This window comes from Eulemur rufifrons, chromosome 1, assembly GCF_041146395.1.
Source record: "Eulemur rufifrons isolate Redbay chromosome 1, OSU_ERuf_1, whole genome shotgun sequence".
Taxonomy (NCBI): Eukaryota; Metazoa; Chordata; class Mammalia; order Primates; family Lemuridae; genus Eulemur; species Eulemur rufifrons.
Window position 1 is genome coordinate 78568649 of NC_090983.1, and position 24108 is coordinate 78592756.

At 36.7% G+C, this 24108-nt stretch overlaps 1 protein-coding gene across 1 annotated transcript in view; it reads right to left on the minus strand.

Moving 5' to 3' along the window:
- The window catches only part of ARHGAP15 (Rho GTPase activating protein 15), a 565257-nt gene that overhangs the window by 116898 nt on the left and 424251 nt on the right, over positions 1–24108 (minus strand). Inside the window, exon 11 of the mRNA XM_069473002.1 lies at positions 11190–11324. Coding sequence (XP_069329103.1) covers positions 11190–11324 — 135 coding nt within the window. The remainder of the gene's footprint in view (positions 1–11189; positions 11325–24108) is intronic.

Consider the following 24108-nt stretch of genomic DNA (forward strand, 5'->3'; position numbering starts at 1 on the left):
ATCCTTAGAGGAAAATTCCATTCTCCAAACCATGGTGGTTCTCAGCACGGATATTGCTCTGCTCCACCATGAGCAAAATTTCCCCAGGAAATTTATAATACTCTAGCAGCCATGACATTGAAAGTTTAACTCTGCAGAGCACGGAAAGAGCCCAAGGAAGAAAAGCCACATTTCAAGGAGCCCATGATATTCTGAGAAGCTATTTGAAGAAAATTCTTTTATTGACAGAGCTGTGGAGGACTAGAGGAAGGACAAGTTCTTGAGCAAATGAGAAGGTGTAACTGAGTGTGAGCAAACAAGAGAGAACAGTGTAAGGGATCACTTCTTACTCCATAGCAGGCTTTGAAAATAGCTCACGAGAGGTTAATATAAAAGTTCTTTAGAGAGAATTGTTTAAAAAAAAAGGCTATCTTTTTAAAGCTAGAATATAATATTATAATGTGACAACTGAAAAAACAAAGTAAAACATTTCAGGTTTGGGAAATGATGTGTGTGTGTGTGTGTGTGTGTGTGTGTCTGCCCGTGCCTGTGTTTATATGTATGTATATGAGGAAGCATGCTTCTTTGTTGACTACAGTTTAGTTGATAACTCTTTGAACATTCTTATCTGTGAGAAAGCTCTACAATGTTGCAAATTTCCCAACTGGGAGAAGGCATTACTTTGGAGTTGTCTCTTCTGGAGCCACTGTGAATATCACAGATGTGCTAATACCTACCTAACAGAAGCAAGGCAGCATCATGATGGAGAAGCTAGACAACCTCTGGGTTATGATTTAAAGTGTTAAGTTCTGTAATAAAGTGATATGCTTTGGACTATCAAATGGGTTTGGGCCTGGGAATGGCTGGCAGAATGAAGGAAAAATGTCATGAGATAAAGAAAGAAAATAGGAGTCCCTGGATTGTGAAGCAAGAGAATATCCTATAATATTATCTTAAACATGTGTGGTGGAGTTTGGAATTCTAGAAACAAAATATTAAATTGGAATGAAGATGGCCACTTCAAGATGTATCACTCGAGACAGCTTTACTGGAGAAGAGGAAAGACTAGTGGAGAATGGACAGCAAAGTCCTCTATCCTGTGGACTGTGATCTAAAGGAAAGTCTGCTTATACTCTTGACATGACGCTACCAGCTAACATTCTCTGAATACCGTGTGCCAGGAACTCTGTAAATAAGTGCTTTGTCACGATAAGCATGTCATGAAATTCTTTTTATAATCTCTATGGCAAAGATATTTAATTTTTCCATCCATTTTATAGGTGTGGAAATGGAGGCCTAGCGAGATTAAGAATATGTTCCAGGTCTTACAGGTAGTGAATAGTGGAGTCAGGATTTGAATAGAGGTGGTGGTGTGTGCTTCAGGTGGACACTTTAGCTTAGCTGATGAGAGTAGACCTTGCTGAGAAGTTGACATGTCAGTGGTAAATCTGGTAAAGTGTTTGGGGCAGTCAAAGACCCTCAATGTGCCTGGGCTATTCAAAGAAGAGCCAGGATACCAATGTGATGGAACGCCATGGGCAAGGCACAGAACAGTGAACAATGAAGTTGGAGAGCTTGTGGGTGACCAGATCATATAGGGCTTTGAAGACCTTGGAAGAAATTTGGCTTTTCTTCAAAATGAAATGCAAGTCAGCTACATCAGTTTGCCTACCTTTGTAATAAAACCATGCTGGATTGGCAAGAGAAAAAAGTCATGCGAGAAGTAGGAGAGGCCATTCTCCTGAGATGTGGCTAGAGTCAGAGTCGGGGGTTGGTGGGCAGAGGATGTTCTGGAAGACTCATCAGTGGTGATCACAATGAGGTGTGAACCCAAGAATGTGAAACAAGGCAGGAGCCTCAGTGTAGGATGAAAGGCCACAAACCTTTAGTTTCATTAGGATCTATTGATGCAATGAACCTAATAACACTGAAATCCACCATTAGGGGAATGGGTCAAGATAACTGTTTGCCACTGAGGTGTTGAGGAGAAATTCTGCATTTTGCGATCTATTTTTTTTGAAAACATGTCTATTCAGTAGAAGTAGGGATGCTCAGGAAGCTGACTCATGAAGGCTGCCTGGCTGATTGCTCAGCTTGGAAAGTTTATTGCTTGAAAAAGTGACCTCAAGGATATGGGAGAAAGGAGTGCAAGTAAAATAAAAGTTTTAAGGAAAAGCAAAAAGACAAGCACCACATTTTCTAATGGAGCTGATGTCTTACCACTCAATTAATTTCAGAGTCAAGGCCCAATTTTAATTCTGAATCACCTTCTAATTTTACTTATAAAAGACTTTTCATTAAGCCAAATTAAGTGGATGGAAGTCCAGTTGTTTATTATCTAGCACTAAACCATTCCTACAAAAAGACACCTGTGCAAGCCATTTGGCTCCAGTCAACTATTTTTTTTTTCAGTTTAATTATGAATATAATTAGAATGAGTTAAGAGACAGGCTAGGCATCAGCCATAAAATTTCCAGTTTGCTAACACACACATACACTCACATACCAGATAAAAAGCAACCACAACAAAAAACCCACCAACTCTGTGAGAACGTTAGCTTGCAATGGAAACTCTAAAAAGAGAAACTTTATAAAATTTACCTTTATTTCAATTTCAAATTTCCTTGAAATGGTGCAATAGAAGATATTTTTATACTATTATACATTATTTTTACATCTCTGGTTTCTTTGTGGTGAACCTTTAAACTCTGCTTTTTATTTTCTCTAGTTTAAGGCAATTTGTCACTATCATGCTTCATGTTTAGCAATTGTTTTTAGTCAAGTGCCTTGCAAGCTCTGTTTCTTTTCTCCCAAAGAGTGTCATCATGGAGTTGATGATGCATCAGAAATAGTTTGACCAAAGGGCAAGATAAAGTCAAGAGTAAAGAAAATATTTGCAAATATACTTGACTGGCTTTTTTCACCCAATTACCTATTGAAAGTATACTTTAGAGGCAAAATAGCATGATGGCCATAGAAAAGACCATTAGAACATGCAATTGGTACTTTTTGCCATAGGGTAATGTCTTTAACTTAAATCAGTTTTATATGAGGATAGTGTGCCTGACATATATGAGTTGTGTTTAAGGACTAGGCATGGGCTATGCCTTACCTTTGGTTACTAACAATCCACATTTTAATGGTGCTCAGTCAATCTTATGGGTACCATTTCTTACTTTTTTTTTTTTACTGCTTAATTGATCAGCATTTAAAAAAGACTGGCACTAATATAAATGCTGTTTTCAAATGCATATGTGACTGCAGCCTTTAAATTGAAGACTTATATGTAACATCATTACTATCCCAATTTAGCACTGGCTTGCCTCATCTCTGTTATATACACACATAGATATGTATATGTAGATGCACATATACACAATGAATACAATATATAATAAATATTAGATAGATAATGTTTAAATGATGTTTATATATTATTATATACAATATTTACATATTGAGAAACAGAAAAAGGATGACAAAGGAGATGATATTGGAACCATAAGGTTATTTAGATCAAGGAATTAGCATTGATAGCATTCCTATAGTGGGAAATACATGGGACATTGCTCTGAAGTGGGAGGAAAAGTCATTATTTTTCCAAACCAAAGGCAACCTTGGAAACTTACAAATCAACAAATGTAAACTCACATACCCTGATTTGATCATTACAACATTGTATTCATGTATTGAAAGGTCACATTGTACCCATAAACATGTACAATTATTATGTGTCAATTAAAAATAATAATAAAAACAAAAAAAAGCTACAGAAAAAATTACACACCTTAAGTTGAGACATGGGATACATTAAAAAGATGCGAAGTTCTAGGAATAACTGTAATGGCTGAGATAAAAAAAAATTCACTGGCTGAGAGTAACAACAGAACACATGTTGAAGAAATACTATTAGTACACTTGAAGGCACAGCATGATCCACAAAAGACAAAACTGATAAATTGGACTTCATCAAAATTAAAATGTCTGCTCTTCTAAAGACAATGTTAAAAAAAGGGAAAAAAAAGCCATAGAATGGGTGAAACTACCAGCAAATTATATATTATATCTTATTGAAACTCATATCCAGAATATAAGAATTCTCAAAACTCAACAGTAAAAAAAGCAAACAGCCCAATTTTTAAAATAGATAAAGGATTTGAAGGGACACTTAACCACAGAAAATAATGCAACGGCAAATAAATACATGAAAAGATGCTCAGGATCGTTAATCATGAGTAAAATGCAAATTAAACCATGAGATACCACCTCACACCTGTTAGAATTGCTAAAATTAAAAACACTGACCACACCAAGTGCTATTGAGAATGGGAAGGAACTGCAATTCTCATACACTATTGGCAGGAATTGAAAAATGGTACACTACTTTGGAAAACATTTTGGCAGTTTCCTAAGAAGTTCAAATACACCTACTATATGAACCAGCTCTTCCACTCTTAAGAATTACCCAAGGTAAATGAAAGTATTTGTCCATACAAAAACTTGTACATGAATGTTCGTGGAAGCTTTATTTCTAGTAGTTGAAAACTAGAAACAACCCAAATGTCCATCAACAGACATGTGGATAAACAAATTGTGTTTTATCCAAATGATGAAATATTATTCATCAATAAAAAGGAGTGAACTCTTGATAAATGTAACAACATGGATAAATCTCAAAACACTTATGCTGAGTGAAAGAAACCTCTCCCAAAAGAGTACATACTTTATGATTCCATTTACATAAAATTCTAGGAAATGTAAATTAATCTATAATGACAGAAAGCAGATCAGTGGTGGCTTGGCAAGGGGGTGCAGGGGAGCCGTGGAGGAGAAGGAAGGACTATAAAGGATCAAGAGAACACTTTTGGGAATGATGGATATGTTCATTATATTAACTGTGGTGCATACCTTTGAGAAAATTTATCAAAGTGTACACTTTTAAAATGTGAAGTTCATTGTATGTTAATCATACCTCAATAGAGCTAGAAAAAAATCCTCTATTATTAAAAATTACCAAAATTAGGCCAGGTCCAGTGGCTCATGCTTGTAATCCTAGCACTCTGGGAGGCCGAGGTGGGTGGAACCTTTGGGCTCAGGGGTTCGAGACCAGCCTGAGCAAGAGCGAGACCCCATCTCTACTAAAAATTGAAAGAAATTAGCTGGACAACTAAAAATATATAGAAAAAATTAGCCAGGCATGGTGGCGTATGCCTGTAGTCCCAGCTACTCGAGAGGCTGAGGCAGAAGGATCACTTGAGCCCAGGAATTTGAGGTTGCTGTGAGCTAGGCTGATGTCAGGGCACTCTAGCCTGGGCAACAGAGTGACACTCTGACTCAAAAAAAAAAAAAAAAATACCAAAATTAAAATTAAGAAAGAGAGATGAAGGAAAGGGCAGAAAGGAGAATACATTCACCTTCTAAAGGGAAGAGTTAGCAGATATTGTTGAATGTCAATAAAATCAGGAATAGAGGTTTAAGCATATTATTTATCAACCAAATACAATAACATGAATGCTAAATATTGCAGGGAGTGGAGTAGAATCAGTTAATATTTCGTATTTGGTAATAAAAGGTATTATCCATGGTTGATAAACAAAAATTAGAGATATTGTGTAGAGTTATGAAAGTAACCACTAGGAGAGATAAAAATTAAAACTGTTAAATGAGGTTTCCTCTCTTGGTTCGCCTGGGGATGTGAAGTGATAGGGTGCGATCCATTGCTTTACATTCTGACCTCTTCCATAAGATTCCATTTGTTACACATTGTAATTGGATACAAGTAAATAATTTGTAAAAAAGAATATTAATATAATTAAACTTGAAATAGTTACTCATATAAAACAGGAAAATAACATTTTGTATAGCTAAATGAATTCCAAAAGGAGATGAGTGAGCAATTGGTTATAGAAATCAGAGTGCAGGGTTAACAATGTACTCAGAGCATGGATTAATAAAATGTGGTGTATGTAAACCATGGAGTACTACTCAGCCACACACAAAAAAAAAATGATAAACTAATACCTCTTGTATTAACCAAGATGGGACTAGGGACCATTCTTGTAACTCAAGTATCACAAGAATGGAAAAACAAACACTACACGTACTCATCACTAAATTGGAACTAATTGATCAACACTTATGTGTGCACATATGGAAATAATATTCATTGGAAATCAAGCAAGTGGTGAGGGGAAGAGAGTATGGGTAAAGTCACACCAAAGGGTACAATGCACATTATTGTAACTGTTAGATGATGGAGGATGGGCACACTTATAACTTTGACTCAAATGGTACAAAAGCAATTTATGTAACCAAAATGTTTGTACTCCATAATATTCTGAAATTAAAAAAATTTTTAAAAAAAGCAATGTTCTCAGAGAAGTCAACATTGAAAGCATTAATGCTTTTATTATCTAGTAGTAAATATTGAAATATTGCTCACTCTTGGAAAGTTTTTTATTTCTAACCTAAAACTATAATACTAGAATTTCTGACCTTTAATTTAATATATGCTCGGTTTAAAAAAAAAGAAGAATTATTTGTGGTGTTAAATACAATGATATAGATTATATAAGTCTTACAGAGGATGATATAACAGGCAGGTATTTGGCAATAGCTAGTTAGTTATTCCTTATGGCAATGTAGGATGATGGAAAGTATTTAGGTTTTAAATTCTGGAGTTGAATGCTAAGTCTAATTTTTTGAGCTATGTGAACTTGAGACTCCTCTAAAAAATTGGTCTGTTTTTAAATCATTTATTGAGTGCCTAATATAGAATAAGAAAAATGTTGGTTTATTTAATTCTAATAGTAACTTTATGAGTTAGAACTTATTTTCCACATGATCTTTCCATTTCTCCAATATCTCCTGCTTTGTTATTCTGAGGATTAAATGAGACAATTATCAGAAATGCCAATGAGTTTTTCTTCCCTCTTTCTCTTTCCCAGGAACTTTTGGAAAAATGCAGTTATTAAAACAAAAAAAGACACAGCTTGTTGTCTTTTTTCCTTTGGATCTGTAGAGTTACCACAATGAAAAAGATGAGAATAGAGGTAAACTTAGTACATTTCCTAGGATTTAGATCTACTGGAAATGTCCAGACCTCCTGCAGGCCTCTAGCCACAAGATTGCATCACCTATCATAAAATTCTATGGCTATGTTTTTCTACCAAGTTCACATTTATAGTACTAATAATGCCTTCAGCACAAGTCATTTCCAGGGAATTAAGTCCTTGCAGCCAGTGGGTTAAATCCCCATGAAATAACCTGCAGGTGACCCAATTGGATTGACCTCAAGTATAGAATTTCAGATCAATAGCTGCAGTACTTGGATTCTGAAATATAGAACAATCTCTAGTGTTTTTGTTTGTACCCCAATGAGTATTAACAGACCGGGGATCACTATGGCAATTGCAGGGTCTTGTGATTTTAATGTTTGCTTTTGGTCCAAAAAGAAACTATTTTCAAAAGTAAATGCCTTCTGTTCAGTCCTCTGGAATATGTAATGATGACTTTCAAACATAATGAGAAATAAAGTAATTCAAATGGCACCAGTAGTCATTAATTGCTTGTACTAGAAATAACATTTCCTCCTCAGATGCAAAGCATTCCAGTTGGGTGTAAAATCCCTTTTATTCTGGCCACCTTTTGACTTGGCCATGAAAAGGTAACAGATCTCCCAATTTGGGCCTAAATAAAAATATTAAGGATTCACAAACTGGGCTTGTGGGTGAGGCAAGAGAAAAGGGAAATGAAATGACAACACGAACCGTGACACTGCCGACATAGCGTTTTGCTCGTGTCTAACCAAACAACAGAAACCGCTTCAAGTATGTACTCCAACCGAAGGAATCAGTTTGATGCAGAGAACTGATTACCCAAGTGATGAAGAAGCTGAGAGCCAGATAAGGAAGGGTGAGGTAAGCAAGAACTTAGCCACAGTGGGAAGCCACTACCTTCTCCAGGCTGGCGGGGCAAAGAAAGGAGGAGGGTCTGCGTCACCTGGTGGAACTAGAATGGGCCTGTCCAGCTGAAGCTGAAGCCATGGAGGAGAAGGAGCCTCAGGCAGAAAAGACTTTGCCTTCTAGTCCCCTGCTGTCTCCTGCCAGTAGCTTTCCCCAGCTGCTACAGCACTTCCAGAGCACCTGCAAAATACAGCTGTAGGGCCAGTCCTCCTACTGCATACGGAACGGTGAAGGTCTGAGGGCAAAGAGGCCCAGACCCAGCATATACAGTCATGCCCACCTGTGAATTTACTTTACCTGGTTGGTTCCTTTCCATATAAAGCCAATAACTCATGAGTGGACTTCTTGAAGTTCTAACTGTATAGATTTTATAAGAGGCAACAGGAGTTCTGATAAAGTTCTCTGGAACTGGATATGAATGTTCTTATAATTTGGAAAGATTTTTTAGTATAACTGGTGTACAATAGGATAAAAGTACCTCCTTTGGTGTGGTTTTTACCATTGCTGAGGAACTAGGTGCCTGTTCTCCCATTGTTTAAGGATATGTAAATATGAATTACAACCTAGAGTTTACCCTGAGTTTAGAACACAAGAACTAACTGCAAGGTTATACCAAAAATACATGGGTTAGTAATGTCTCTGTCCAACATCATAACATATGTCTCAGCCCATTACCCTGTTGATGAGTCCCTACATTTTACATATTAAAAAAATAATGGCACTCTACTATTCTGAGTTAGGTAAGGCAAGGTTGCTGAGTGTCTTACTCCATTTGGGCTGCTATAAATTAGCATAAACTAGGGAGCTTACAAACAACAGGAATTTTTTTCTCACAGTTCTGAAGACTGGGAAGGCCAAGATCAAGCCAACAGCAGATTAGGTGTCTGGTGAGGCTCTGCCTTCGGGTTAACAGATAGCAACTTCTAGCTATGTCATCACATGGTGGAAGGGAACACAGGTGTCTCTAGGGCCTCTTTTATAAGGTCAATAATCCCATTGGTGAGGGTTGTGCCCTCATGACCTAATCACCATCCAAAGCTCCCATCTCCTAACATCATCACTTTCGGGCTTAGGATTTCAACATATAAATTTTGGTGGGACATGAACATTCAGCCCACAGCACTGAGTTTGAGTCTCCTTGCCTTGTGCAAAGAAGGAAATACTCTCCTGTGTCTTCTCTTCCAAATTACGTTCTCAAACAAAGCTCATCTGGAGAAACACTGTTAGCACTGCTTGTATAGCATCTTACATTTTTAAAGGACTTTCTTTACTACTTTCTCATTCATTCTCATCATGACCCATTTTATGTGTTAGCAGAAGTCCTTGCCGTAATCACCAGTCCCAATACCATGCTGCCTGCCTCAACTCTGCCTTGTTCAGTTCTGACCATGCCTGTATTTCTGAAATTCTGTCCAATTTGGACCTAAGTCTAGGATATCCTAGAGATGGTTCTACTCTTTACAGATGTTCAAAGGGTATACCCTTACATGAGTTCTGAGGGCCTGCTTTCCATTCCCCTTAAGCTAAAAGAATGACTTTCCTAACTTCTTTAGAATCAAGTGAACTGAAGGATACTTAAATGATAGATTATCCTATACTATAACCTCAAATCAGAACATATTCAACTATGTTTCCAAATAAGATAATCCTTATTTGGAGGTATGGAGATTGTGAGGTGAAATTTGCATGACTCCTTTAAATGTGCACAGAGATGAGTACGCAAATGCAAGGCCCTCCAATTTCCTGCCAGAACGCTGTCCTAACATCCTGAGTTGGGTTGGCCATGCTTGCATGTTCCAAGAATAAGCTGTTATGGAAATGCCTGCTTGTTTATTTTTCCTTTGTTCCTTGTTTTTAAATGAAGTTTAAGAGAGCCTGGGAATTATATTAATAAAATATTGCTCTTCTTGAGAAGTGGTAGGCTCATGAAATGAAAAGTCATGACAAGGGATAAGAAGAGCTCCAGTCTCATCTTAAAACTCATAATTAGAGAACTGTTACTACATTAAACAACAACAACAACAGCAGCCACAGCAACAACAAAATCTGAAATTGTTAGCAGACACTAAGAGAAAAACCTTGGGAGAAAAACCTATTCTTTATTCTTCTTGATACCATTTTGTCAGAGCTTTAAATAAGTGTGAAGACTTTTGTGAACGAAAAACAGAATAAAGGGACATGTGGAGGGGCTGTTCTCCAACACAGGCCCCCCAAACTCCCACTCCCACCAAAGGGAACACTGCACATGCACACATAGACATCCAAGATCAGACCTCCTAAGTAGAGCATTTTTTTCTTGGAGATTTGTCTCATTGGGACTTTAATTAAGCTCCTGCCAGGCTTGCAAGCTTTTTAATTTTACCTTTCTTTCTTTCTTTTTCCTCCTAAATCAGCTTGCTTGCCAGGAAACTTTTTCTAAGCTGTCACAGTTATGGTAAGCATACCCTGAGGTATTAAACTTAAAGATGTACTAGTAGCTACTTCTCCAAGATGTAATAGCAGAAGGTCCCTTGCATTTGGAAAACATTTCATTTATTCATTCATTCATTTGTTTTTACTTGAGTGTGTGTATGTGTTTGTGTGTGTTTTATGAATAAGAAAATAATAGAAAAGGAAGCTTCATAGAGTATACATTGACTATTGGTTGGTAAGAGATATAACTTACCACCCCCCTCCCCCCGAAAAAGTCATTAGTCTAACAGGAAATACTTGCCATTGCTTAATTTGATATTCACACTGCTCATAAGCAAACTGTAGCTGATTATTTACTAGTGTTAGTGGGCGAAGGGTAAGTCAAGAGAATGTGATGCCTCAGTTGAGGATTTAACACATATTTAATGTAATGTAATATTTAATTTACTTACGTTCTTTTTTAAGATCTCTTTGTACTCAAAATCACTGCAATTCTGAAAGTATAAATGCAGACACTAGGGGCGCAAACCTTTAAAGCAGGTTCCATGAGAAGGTACGATTTTACTTGAGGAGGCTTAGCTAAATTGGCACCCCCCCCCAAGTAGAATGCCGTATTCTTTTTTTTTCCTTAATTAAAAAAAAAACCCTCAGATAATATTGCAGGGCCAGAAATAAAACAAGCCATCAAAAACACAAAAACTAAGATGAAAGATATGGAACATCGGGGAAATTATCTGTTCCCCATGGTTATTATTATCATCATTCTTATTATTTACTTAATAATTCCACTATGCCAGGTTATTCTACCGACTGCTCCTTTTGTGGGGTACTTACTGATCGCCTCCACAAACCGCTCAAAGAAACTGTAAGGGAAGAGCGGCTCAGGCAGCTCCCGGAAAAACATCTTCAGTGCTCCGGTGACAACGTGGATGTCCTCCCACTGGCTGTCGTCCAAATTCAGCTTCTCTTCTGGGAAAACACGAGGAGAAATGGAACAACTGGTTTTAATGAAACAATTACAAGACACTAATTATTATGTTAATGTTTGCCTACTATCATCAGCAACCGTTAACAGCCTTCTGTACCTAGAGGTTTGGTGCTGTGCATGGTTTTTTTTTCCCCCTTTTTCCGTAGGAAGGGAACATTTTCAATGGAATACCATCTGTAGGAATGCAGCTAACAAAAAAACAAGAGACACAAAGAGACAGTGCCATTGACACAGTATGTCAGATACATTTATTCCCATAATGCATCAGTATGAAAATTAGCATCACAGCTCAACATGATTCAAAGCTATTTGGTTTTGAGGCCGAGGGGCTAAGAGTTGCCAATGATGGCCGGCTCAAGGGACCGGCCTAAAGGCCTTGCTGAGCCAACAGGAGACATATGCTAAACATGGCAATAGAAAATGAGTTATTGCTTTACATGTGTTAGCCTTGCTATGTACAAGGGAATAATGGGTAACACTCTTTTTCCCTTTTTTGCCGGAATATAAAGTCAGCAAGGAATAGAATACTGAGTGAGAAAAGGATATTAATTCCTTCTTACTGCTTCAAAAATATCTTTTTTTTAGTTCTCATCTCAGTGAGGAAAATATGCCCAGCAACAATATTAGACAGACCCCTGTTGGCCTACGCAGGCTATGCAAAGCTGTCAAAAATGATAACACACTAAAGACAAACCACAAGTGCTTACCAACTCTTTTTAGCAACAACAGAAATGTTTGCTTTTGAAGCTTGAGTGAGTGGAGACATTGAAATATTAAAGGAAGTAAATGCCAAAATGAAAGTTTTAGTAGAAATAAAATGTTTTGGGCAATTATTTTTGTCCTTTTCACCCTCAATATGAATGTCTAGAGTCATTCTTTCCCAAGAAGTGGTTGTATTGGTGTCTAAAAGTGACATCTTTACATACAATTAGAAGGGAGCAAGGCACAAAGGCATTGCTGTTGATCCATAAGATTTGTCTTTTGAAATGTGCAACATGGAAAAGATTTTGGATTCTGGGCTTAATAAAAACTAAAATTAATCATTTTTGATGATCTGGGGGTTAACTGAAAAGCAAAGAATCCTGGAAAGCACTTAACAGGTATTGGTCAACTGGAATTTTGTTTCTTTACTAATGTCTTGGGCTCACATTCACATGCCCCCTCAGTGTCAGTTTTATGAATGCGGAGGAGCATTTTGCACCAAAAATATGAGAAAAGCTGAGAATTGTCACTGTAGGGATTCTCTGCATGGGCTGTTTTGCTAATAGTGTTCATGTCCTTTTAAAAATATTAGCCCAAATCTTTATCAGATCTGTTTTTTCAAAAATGAACGATTATTTCCAGCACTGGTAAGTGACGTTCCTGCTCAATAGAATGTTTGCAAAGAGAAGAAATGGAGGTGGATCTGTTTATTTCAGATGGGCTATTTTCTTCTTCCCTTTCAGTCTTCATTCCTACCTCAATCATAACACAATAATATGATCCACAACAAAATCAGCAGAGGAGACCTTCTTTCTGCCCTGCAATCATTTTTGATTGATTGTATTTCAACAATTAGTCTTTTATTTGGCTACACACTATTGAAATAGGCCGACAGCATCTTAGCAGGCCAGCTTTAAACAGTCAACTGTTAACAATAGCATCAAAAAGGGAGACCTGATGGGGTTTACTGTCACTTTAAAGAACGGGGTTTTCACATTGTTGAAATCTGTCAGATATTTTGAAATGTCCCTCTCACTATGGTGCCACACCCCCTGCGTGCCCTTATAATAAAATTGGTTTTACTCCTGATTAAATCATTTTCTCCCTACCCACTACCATACTTCTCATAATGGACCTGTGCGCTCTACAGCTGGTGTTCTTCCCATGGTACCAATTCTTACTTTATCTTTTAAGCACTTTGCTGCTAAGATCTCATGCAGAGTGCTTATGTTTTGTTAAGAGCTTCATTCTTAGAGAAATAGCTTAACACATGTTCTAAAAATGTTGTACAACTTATTGCTTAAAACACATTTAGAAAATGTATAAGTACTGTAGCTTTGGCACTGAACTTTAAGTGGAAACCTAAACACACACACACACACACACACACACAACTATCTCGAACAAAAATTTATCAGCAAAATCCAATACAAAATGCTATTTTGGTTCATGAGTTTGAGGTTGCTAAAGGAAGTGTTTACCAGGTAAGAAAGAGAATGATTTTATCTTGTGCAAGAAAACAACAAAAACAACAAATATTGCTTAACCACAAGAAAACACAATTGATAGTCACCTCCACATAAATATAAGTTAATTCAAATGAACATAAAAATGGAATATTTCAAAGTATATAAAAGAAAATTTACCAAACCAAAATATCATTTGATTGTGTCCACTTAAAATACCATATAATAATACCAACTTGTGTCGCTTAAATCAACATTACTACTATAGATATCTATGTATTCTTCACTTAAAGAAAAAAATAATAATTTGTAGCTCTCCAACATATAGCTTAAATAAGCAATATGGCAGGTGGTTGGAAAGAGTCTTTTGAAATATAATATTTAAGATTTAAATCAAGTTTTTCATAATCAACCAAGGTTAAGACCCCTTACAAACCAGAGGGTGTTAAGGCATATTTTTCAAGACGACTGTGTTCTATCTAAACATACAGTTATGTCATATAACACACCTTCTCATGAAGCAAACCAATCCTCAAGATGAACTAACCATACCTAACCTATCCCAGTGTTAACAGGCATCATTATAAACACTTGTATTATTTGGTAAGCATTGTCTAACTAGACTGTTCACAGTGATGTTGTCTTACACTGTTTCCTTTTCCAACAGAGCAGGGTTTCTCAACAGTGACACACTATTGACATTTGTGGCTAGAGAATTCTCTGTGGTGGGGGCTGTTCTGTGCATTCTAGGATATTTAGCAGCACCCCTGGCCTCAACCCACTAGATGCTAGTAGCACTTCCCAGTGGTGATGATTAAAAAAAAAGTCTCCAAATATTGCCAAATACTTCCCCACAGTGCAAAATTATTCCTGTTGAGAACCACCATAAGGGAGACTGTGAGAGTCTACAGTAGTTACTCAATAAATACTGATTTATGAAGTTTACGTTAGGTGGGCAGGGAACTGGAAAATTAGATACACACATACTAAGATTTCCTTAATATGAACTTAAGAGATGGTAATTATTATTGACAAAATCAAAACCTTTTGCAGAACAAAATTCCTACGAACACATTCCAGATACTTTGCAACAAAAATAATGGCCAGCAATTATGTAGTTCTTATACTGTACCAGGGACTATGCTATGCACTTTACAGCCATTATCTACTTTAATTATTTCAGTAAGATAATGAGGAAGATGCTATTGTTATCATCATATCCATTTTAAAGATAGGGAAAATGAGGCATGGGTAGATTAAGTAACTTTCCCAAGGCTGACAAGTGACGAATCCAGGATAAGGAGCCAGCAATCCCCCAGTATGTTCAAAACCACAATGTTCAGACTTAATCTTGGCTGGCAGAAGCAGAAAGGGAAAAAGCAAATAAACAGTGATTGTAAGTGGTAGTTGATTGACTATTCAAAGAGTAATTTTCACATTTTATCCCTAAATGTCTTACTTGAGGCTATCCTATTACCTACAAACTGATTCTGGTCTTTGGTAATTACTCATTTATAAAAGGTATAGATTCTTATGTAAACAGATATAATACAAATTGTTAATAAAAACAAACTGAATTAGGAAAGGGGCAGAGATGGAGCAAATTGTTATGTAGCAATGGGGTGCAGAGGAAATATGATAGAGTGGAAAAGAGATTATATAAAACACCCATTCCAGGCCTGGGTTTTCCACTAATTCATTGTATATCTACTTATTTATTTGGGAGATGAAGATAGAAGGATAGTTGTTGGTATCCAATGGGAAATAGTATGTGAAAAACATTTGGAAAGCATAAAAAGTCAAACGTATCCAAGATACCACCACAATGAGGAAGGTGAATAAAGGCAAAAAAAAAAAAAAAAAAGGAAAATACATAAGGGACTAAGGCAATGGAAAAACTGAGCAAGCATTGTAAACCATTCCGGTTGTTTTAGAGGATTTATCTCAGTGTGATGCAGTTTGTCATATGGGATCAACAAAACCTTTACATGCTGGAGTCCAATCCTGGGAAGAAGTCTAGTTGAATCCAGATCCCTCACAATCCTTACACTCATAATCTGTGCTGGTTCCTCCTGGGCCCTCTAATTAGGCTATCTTAAATTCGTTTTGGTCATGGCTTTTAGCTTAAAGCATATAAACAGAATTGAAAATAGGTTAAGGCTCCAGAATCCAAATCCTATGTGACTTTTATCAGATCACAAAAAATACACCTAAATGTTATATCCAAACAAGGCTGTCTTGAAATGCCCCTTTTTGAAGAGTCTTTAGTGTATTTTATTTATTTATTTTTTAAGTAAAAACTTATCTGTATGAAGTTTAAAAAAATTATAATTTGAAAGAAAAAAATTGACAACAGCTATTAGGAACAATTTTCCTTAAAAAGAACTGAAAAATGGACCTTTGATAGCCATTCTAAGACAATGGTAGTTTCCAAGGAAAAAGGAGCATTTAAATATCACTAATAGTTTAATTGCCAGCCACCTTTCTCTTGTATTATATATTGCTCTGTAGACTGGTATAACCAGAACTTGCAATATCAGGTCTTGTTTTAACTAGACTCAAACTGTTTTAACCCAGTCTTGGTTGAAATGTGGCTGCACTTGGACTACCCAGAATAGAACAGTAACAGAAGAGTAAAGAGATAATTCTTTTTTGTATATTGAAAAACAAGTGCTTTTTAACCTTATAATATTTTCCATGGCACTTTTAAAGCATCTTTCCAACTTTTATTTTATTGTTCCAATAAAAAAATAAGAAAAGACACCCCAACTTTCCCAGGATACAAAGAAAATAGCTCTGATCTCATTAATACAGTGACAAGAACCTATTACATTGTGAGACTCTCATAAAGGATGTGGTATCTGCTTCCAGCACAGATGACCATTTGGAACCCTTATCTGAAAGGCCTGCTGGGTACATGAAAGTCACATCACGAATGAAAGAGATGCCAGGGGGAACTATCGATCCAAAAAATAATAATACGTTCAGCCATAAAATCAAACTGGAAGATTAGATATTAAAGTGGATAAAAAATGACGCTATTTATAAGGATAGAGTTGATTTTTAGTCCAGCGTTTAAAGGAGTGGATCAAAAGGAAGATGGTTGAATCATTCGGCTAGCTCAACCTTTCCTGTTGTGCTACCCCCTTAAAGTGAGCTTCATCTGATTTCTGGTGGATTAGTGAGGTTCCAAATTCTCAAACACAGTAATGTAAACCCTGTGTCAAAAGCAGCATCTTTCTGTGTTACACTAGCTAAAGCTCCTTCTTGTGACATCTTGGCTATAACATGAGACTTCATTGAGGATATTATTTTAGAAAACTAGATCAGCTGGCCCGTTAATTTTTCAATTCACTTTATTTTTATTAAACAAACTTAGATTGAATGGAGCCTACATACCAGGCACTGTGCTTTGTGTGGTTTGAAGCTACAGCTGTTGAGGCTACTTTATTTTCCTCAAAGGAGAGGGCTTCACCGGGTGCTCAGAAATATCACTAAAGTGAATATAGATAAAGTTCTGGACATATTACATCTTATTTCTGTTCCCTAGAATAAGATTCTTTTGACCTTGAGAGTGATCAAGGAAAAACTTGAAGAACAAAAGTATCATCCCCAAAATGTGCATTACACCTGCTATGGGCTGAATGGTGTCCCCTCACCACCATCCCTCAAATTCATATACTGAAGTCTTAACCCCCAGTACCTCAGAATGTGACTGTATTTGGAGATTAGGTCGTCAAAGAGGTGATTAGGGTAAAATGAGGTCATATGAGCCCATCCCATATGACTGGCACTCTTAGAATAAGAGATTAGGACACACACAGAGGAAAGACCATGGGAAGACACTGGAGGAACGTGGCCATCTACAAGCCAAGGAGAGAGCCTTAGAAGGAAATCAACCTACTGATACCTTTATCACAGACTTCTAGCCTCAAGAACAGTGAGGAAATAAATTTCTGTTGTTTAAGCTCCCCCAGTTTGTGGTACTTTGTTCTGGCAGCCCAGCCAAACTAATGCAATGCCCAACGGTTTTAAGCAGAGAAAGACGATGTCATCTTCCTGGATCATATCTAAACATTTTCTCAATGCAGGACTGTGCCACACTTGCAAAATACAGTGAACAACAGAGATAGCTGTTTAGGTAATTCCATTTGAATAAAAATAATTGCCTGTATTCAGAGAAAGGATTTGAAGCTGGAATTAGTTGAAAAATTGCTTGACTATTCAGGCTCAACCTATTTCAAGTGATTTGCTCTACACACATACAGAATTCTTTTAGTGCAGCCTCCAGACAAAGAATAAGATCATGATTGCCATTTTCTTACTCATTCTTTTTTTCATCTACTACTTCTAGAGTAGAAATATTTCATTTTGGCTATAGCCTGAGACTCAAAGTACTAGACAACATTTAAAACTTTCTCAGGAAGAACTCAGTGCAAGCCAAATCAACAGTCTATGCCCATGATACCTATCAAAGAGGAAGGAGGAATATGGTTTTTAAATATGAAACTTTGTACTCCAAAATCAAAGAGATTTATTCCTTAAAATTTATCATCATAACCCTCAGGAAGCTATTAGGAGTCTCATATTGGAAAATGGTTACTTTAAGAGGAGATAATTGGAACTGTGTCCAGAATGGGTGGTTCTACCACTTGGTCTACAAAACCCAGTTTTGTGGGGACTCCTTGAAGTAGGAACGAGGAAGGAAACAAGAAAATAACCAGAAACTTTCTAAGACACTAAAACTTAAAAGCAAAGAAAAGAAGAAAGCCTTTATTTCCTAATATCTGATGGGATATTTTGGCAGGCCACGTTGGCTTGCTTTCTATGTGCTTCATGTTGTATGTGTAACTTCGGAAATCATTTGAGAAGCCCAGGGCATGCAAATATCACAGGATAATATGAAATATCTTTAGTTACTCTTTTGGAAGGAAGTAGAGTAGTCGTATGCTATTTCCAGTATAGGAAGTGAGTCACTAATAAGAATGTCTTATTTTTATTTCTCCTCAGATTTCATTTGAATGTAAATAATAACATAACAAATAGGTACAACTGAAACTTGTGCAGCAAGCACCACAGATGGAAAGTATAACAAACGTGTCATTGCTTTGTGCATTTTTAATTTATAATGGCATAACATAAAACATCTTCTCATCGTCATAACTCCCTGCATAATGCTACCTTATAAAACGGTGTTACTGACATGATGCTGCTCTGCAGGCTTTTAGATATTTTGTCGAGGCATCTGAAAAGAGGCAGTCCTGTTCAGATACATCAACAACAACAAAAATGAACTGACTTTTCTTTGAGTGAGGATCATAAAAAAATTGATGTGTTTCATGGTACCAATATATATTTCTTGAATTCCTTTCTTACTGAGAGCTTCCAACACTGTTCTCATTACCATTCAGTCAAAGGCTTTTTGTACTCTATAGACACTATACACAATCGTTCTTTTTATTTGACCGTCTTCTCCAAACAGATTCTGAATTTGCTTGAATTCCATGGATGATTTCATACATTACATACTCCAAAGGGTAGAGAATCCGTAGGATTAAATTTCAACAAAGTCATTTTTGAAAGCTTGCTTCACATTGACTCTACATTTCAACATCATTGCTATTTGTTCCCTTCAAGTTATATTACATTTGTAAGTTTCAAGCAGAGGGTCAGGTCAAAACATACCTTGTAATGATATTTAGGAAATAAATAAAACTAAGTCCTATAAATGCCCATATACAGATAGTATGTCTATTGTAGTTAAGTGCACATATATAGAGGTTACCTAACATTCAAAGTGAGAGCTTGTCAAAGGAGAATTACTAATTTTTTGTGAGAATTAAGTGAGGTAATACATGAAAAGAAGCTAGTACAGGCTTGTTATATCATTATTAGAAAATTTATTTGTACGTTATATTCTTAGGCTTTGGCAAATGTTTCCAGAATCAAATATAATTTCTGGCTTTTATTATTCTCCTTACTATATTGTTGGTATATGTGGGGTTAGAAATGGTAACACTGAACAGGATAGGGGCTTGAATTTTTGCTAACTTAGAAGTTTTCTATCTAGAAATATTTCTTCAGGAAAATAGAAATAAAAGGCAAACAAAACTGGCAGATTAAGACATTGCTACTCTCATTTGTTGAAACCATTTTATCCCCAAATAAGACATCTGTTAGTTATCAATTAAAGATAATCAAAATGAAGAGAAGATTTCTAGCAATTATTGATGATGACAAGTTTTTAACCTAAATTATATTGACTAGTTTGATTCACAGGAGTAGTTGTGTAAATTTTCCACTTCACAAGAATAGCCAAAGCTCTACAAAGATACATGAAGTAAGAGTTGGGAGGTTTATAAATTTTACAATTACTTACATAAAGGCAGAATAGCTAGGTCTCTATGCATCAGTTTATTGAAACCACAGAATAACACTATCGTCTTTTTTCTCTTTCAGCCTAAACACACCTGTGGCACCAACTCCCGACTCTCTGGCTATGGTTCTTAATGCCTAGATACCTATGCTGTTAATCTTGACTCTTGCCTGTATTCAGTTTCATTTCAAATTTTGCTTACTATATTTCTAATCCTAGCTTGATAATCCCATCACTCCTGGGACACACCTAATGAATTTATCTATAGTGATTTAACCAAAGCTCTCTCCTATAGCTCTCCCTCAGAGAAATTTGTTCTTATTTATCTTTTTATCCCCAGTGCTTAGCCTAGTGCCTGACACAGACCTTTTTATTAGTTATGAATAATCTGCATTGTCTATCAAATTTTAACCTCCTTTGATAGTAGAGGCTGTTTCATAGTATAATATCAATGGTGATGACAATACATATATGTATGTACTCAGAGAGCATAATTTTTGTGTTCTTTCTGTTCATCTTCCTCTTTCTAAACACCTAACCAATACTGAAGACTTAAGTGGGTTATTCATTCATCCATTGACTTACTCAGCAAATATTTATTGAACTCAAATTTTGTGCTAGGCACGTTGTAGCTGCTGGGGTAACAAAAAGATTTTAAAAAAATCTAGCTTCTATGCTCAAAGATTCTGTAGTATATAGGAAATTCGGACAAATAAAAACAATTATAATAGGGCATGATATACTTTATTATATAACTTTGTGTAGACTCCCATGGGAATATAGAAGATTAGTATCTAGCTTCATCTGGATGGTGGTCAGAAGAGGCGTCCCATAATAATTTTAAATGATGAGTAGTCAAGTGGGTGAGGGTGATATGGGGGCTGGGAGAGAGGGAGGGAAGAGGTATATGAAGAAAAGTCCAGGTAGAAGTAATAGTCATGCCAAAGACCAACGAACATGATGCATTTCGGAAGCCACAAGTTGTTGGAGTGAACAGAAGCATAGGTTCTGTATCTCAGGGTTTTGAGAAGAGAAAGGAAGGCGGAGGGTGGAGCACGAAGATCCTTACGACTGAAATAGTCTGGATGACTCTAAGCAGGAAGTGACATTCCAGAAAGGTGCTCTGGCAATAGCGTGTAAGATGAGTGACAGTGAGTGTATGGAAGAGAGGTGGTGTGTTCTAAGAAACACAAAGAGCTCTGCTGAGAGGCTCTGGTGTGTTTAAATACTGCATATTCACTGTGAAAAAAAATGCTTTTAAAGGAAGTCAGTTAGTAAGAGAGAAACACTCAGGTGTATACATGACACCATTACAAAGCAGAGAAAGAAGTCCAGAAAACTGTTGGTTGGCATGTACAAAGGATTAGAGTTCAGAGACCAGTTATTGTGTATCACATTTATTATAAGTTCAGGGAGGTCAAATAGTCTATTTTCCTGAATTTTATAAAGACCTGCTGGTAGTTTGAAAATGAGAATCCATTTGGATTATCTGACCAGAGATAAGACTTCAATGGTGTTTTAGTATCATGCACTACTTTACTGACTCTACAAAAGGGAATTACAATTAATTGGATTATGTTGGTCTCCACATGCTGATTGCAAGAAAAGAAAGTATAAAAGTGTAACTATTGCTAACAGGTCATATCTACCATCAACCATGGGATTTGCATTCTTACTTACCAATAAGATTAATTTCTTCTTAACAATCTTCCAATTTGAAGTCATTTTAATTATAGAGTTTAGAAAATTCAAAGGAAAAGGCAAACCTACTTTCAATGTATTATTAATAATTGACCTCATTTTTATTCATCTTTATGATGAGGGAAAAAGAAATAGATGGCTTGTTTATTGTCTAGAACTTCAGTCCCCAACCCCTCGACCTTGGACCTGTACCGTTCAGTGGCCTGTTAGGGACCACAGCAGAGCTCTGCCGCTCCCTGCACCACTCCCTACCGTCTGCGGAAAAATTGTCTCCCATGAAATTTAGGAACCGGGCCGCACAGCAGGAGGTGGGGGGGTGTGAGGAGGGAGGAAGCTTCATCGGTTCATCTGTACTCACAGCCACTCCCCATTGCTGGCATCACGGCCTGAGCTCTCTGCCACCCCCACCCCATCCGTGGAAAAATTGTCTTCCATGAAACCGGTCCCTGGTGCCAAAAAGGTTGAGGACCACTGGTTTACAAGATTTTTAGTTCCTTAAGATCCTTTTGCAAACTTTCCTCAATCTCAATGTAATTATTTTTTTTAAAAAAACCAGATTACTGTAAAGCGCTAAGCCCTGAGCTATGTTTTTGGGGATTCACAACTATTCGGTCTCTGTTTTCAAGGAACTTGACATCTAGAAAAGGAGGTAGGCCTGCAAACTCTAAACATCATTATGTGGCTAAGGGAAGCATTATATTAAAGGTACAAACTGCTAGAAAAAATAATAATTAATAGTTGAGCACTTCTGAGGCACTGTTATAAATACTTCACATTTTATCTTCACATCAACATATGCTGTAGGTACTATTAGTTCAGTTTTACTGATGGGGAAACAGGTCCAGAGATTAAGTAACCTGTCTGAGTTTGCTCAGGTATTTAGTGGCAGAGTCTAAGCAATCTGTCTCTACCTGAAACCTTAATCACCGCCAGCACACAGTGTAGAATGGGTCATTCTGATAGGTGACAGATGAAACTTCTCCCAAACTAAGTCAGTAAGTAGTGTGGAGGATTTTGTTAGACCCAGATGGGTGAGGAAGGATGTACTAAGCCAGCATTGCTCAAATGTGGTCCCAGGACCAGCCATCTATGGCATCACACAGGACATTGTTTCAAATGCAAATTATTAAGTCCTACCTCAGACTTAACTGAATCAGAATCTCTGGGGTGCAGCTGAAAGTCTGTGATTTATCAAGTCCTTCAGGTGGTTCTGATGCATGTTAAAGTCTGAGAACCACTGTTTCAGGAAAGAGATATGAAATGGATCAAAGCTGGATTATTGGCAAGTAGCCTCTTCTAGCTAGTGCAAAAGTAATGAGAACTTTAGCTTGTAAATCAGCAAAAAGCCTTAACTGCCATGCTAAGAGATTAAATGTTTTCCTTTAGATATGAGAGAATCACCAAAAGTTTGAGTGGGGAAATAATATCATGCAGACTGTATTTTATGAAGATAAATCCGTTGGAAATAGAATAATGCGTTCGGAAGATGAGAAGGTAAGGGTATGCAAATTAGTAAGGAGGGTATGGCAATAGCCCAGCAAGAAACCATGAAGACCAGAACTAAGTAGTGTTTGTAGGAATGCAAAGAAAAAGCTAAGTATGTGAGGCCTTGAATTTAATGAATGCAGGGGTGGTAAAGAGGAGAAAGCATCAAGTCAAACTACTGTTTTTAGCTAGAAGAATGTTGGTGTGCTGATGTAATTATCTAATAGAGGATGCTTGAAAAAGAGTAGCTAGGATTTTTAATTTGTTCAATTTGTTTTTGATAACAAGATGCCAGGGACAATGAGTTTGGTTTTGGGATGCTACTGACAATTTCATGTGATGATGTCCAGCAGACATTTGGAATTTGGACTATGGAGCTCAGTAAAGGGGTAAAGATTGGATAGATACATTTGAAAATTATCAGCATAGAAGTGAAGGTTGAGTAATAATAATAATAGCAATAATGATAATAACAACTACAACAACGATGACGACAAAAACCATTAACCTAGCACCTGTCATATGCCAGTCACCGTTCTTGGCATTGTATCCACATGATCTTATGTAACTTTCATAGTAACCAAGCAAGGTAGCTGTTATTCACACATTGTATAAGTGAGGACGTATGGACCAGAGATATTAAATAACTCGCTCAAATTCATTCAGGAAGTTAGTGTCAAGGCTAATTTTCTAACACTAATCTATCTCACTCACAAACTATTTTGCAAAACTACCTAAACAAGTAAGAGAGGAAAATAGTTGCATAGAAACAGAGCAAGAAGACAAAAAGCGTTATTCAAATTTGTGTCCTAGAAGTGAGAATATAATTATTTTTATGTGAAGTTCATGAGCAAATAGCTCTAGACCATGATATTAAAAAAAATCTAATAAACAACATGGATTCTTACATTCATGATTTATTTTCAGTGATCAGCACCTAAAAAATCAGCTTGTTTGACAAGGTAAATTCCACTACAGTCTATAGTCTTATCTCCAAGGGATAACATTAGTCTTAAATATGCTGAACAAGTCATG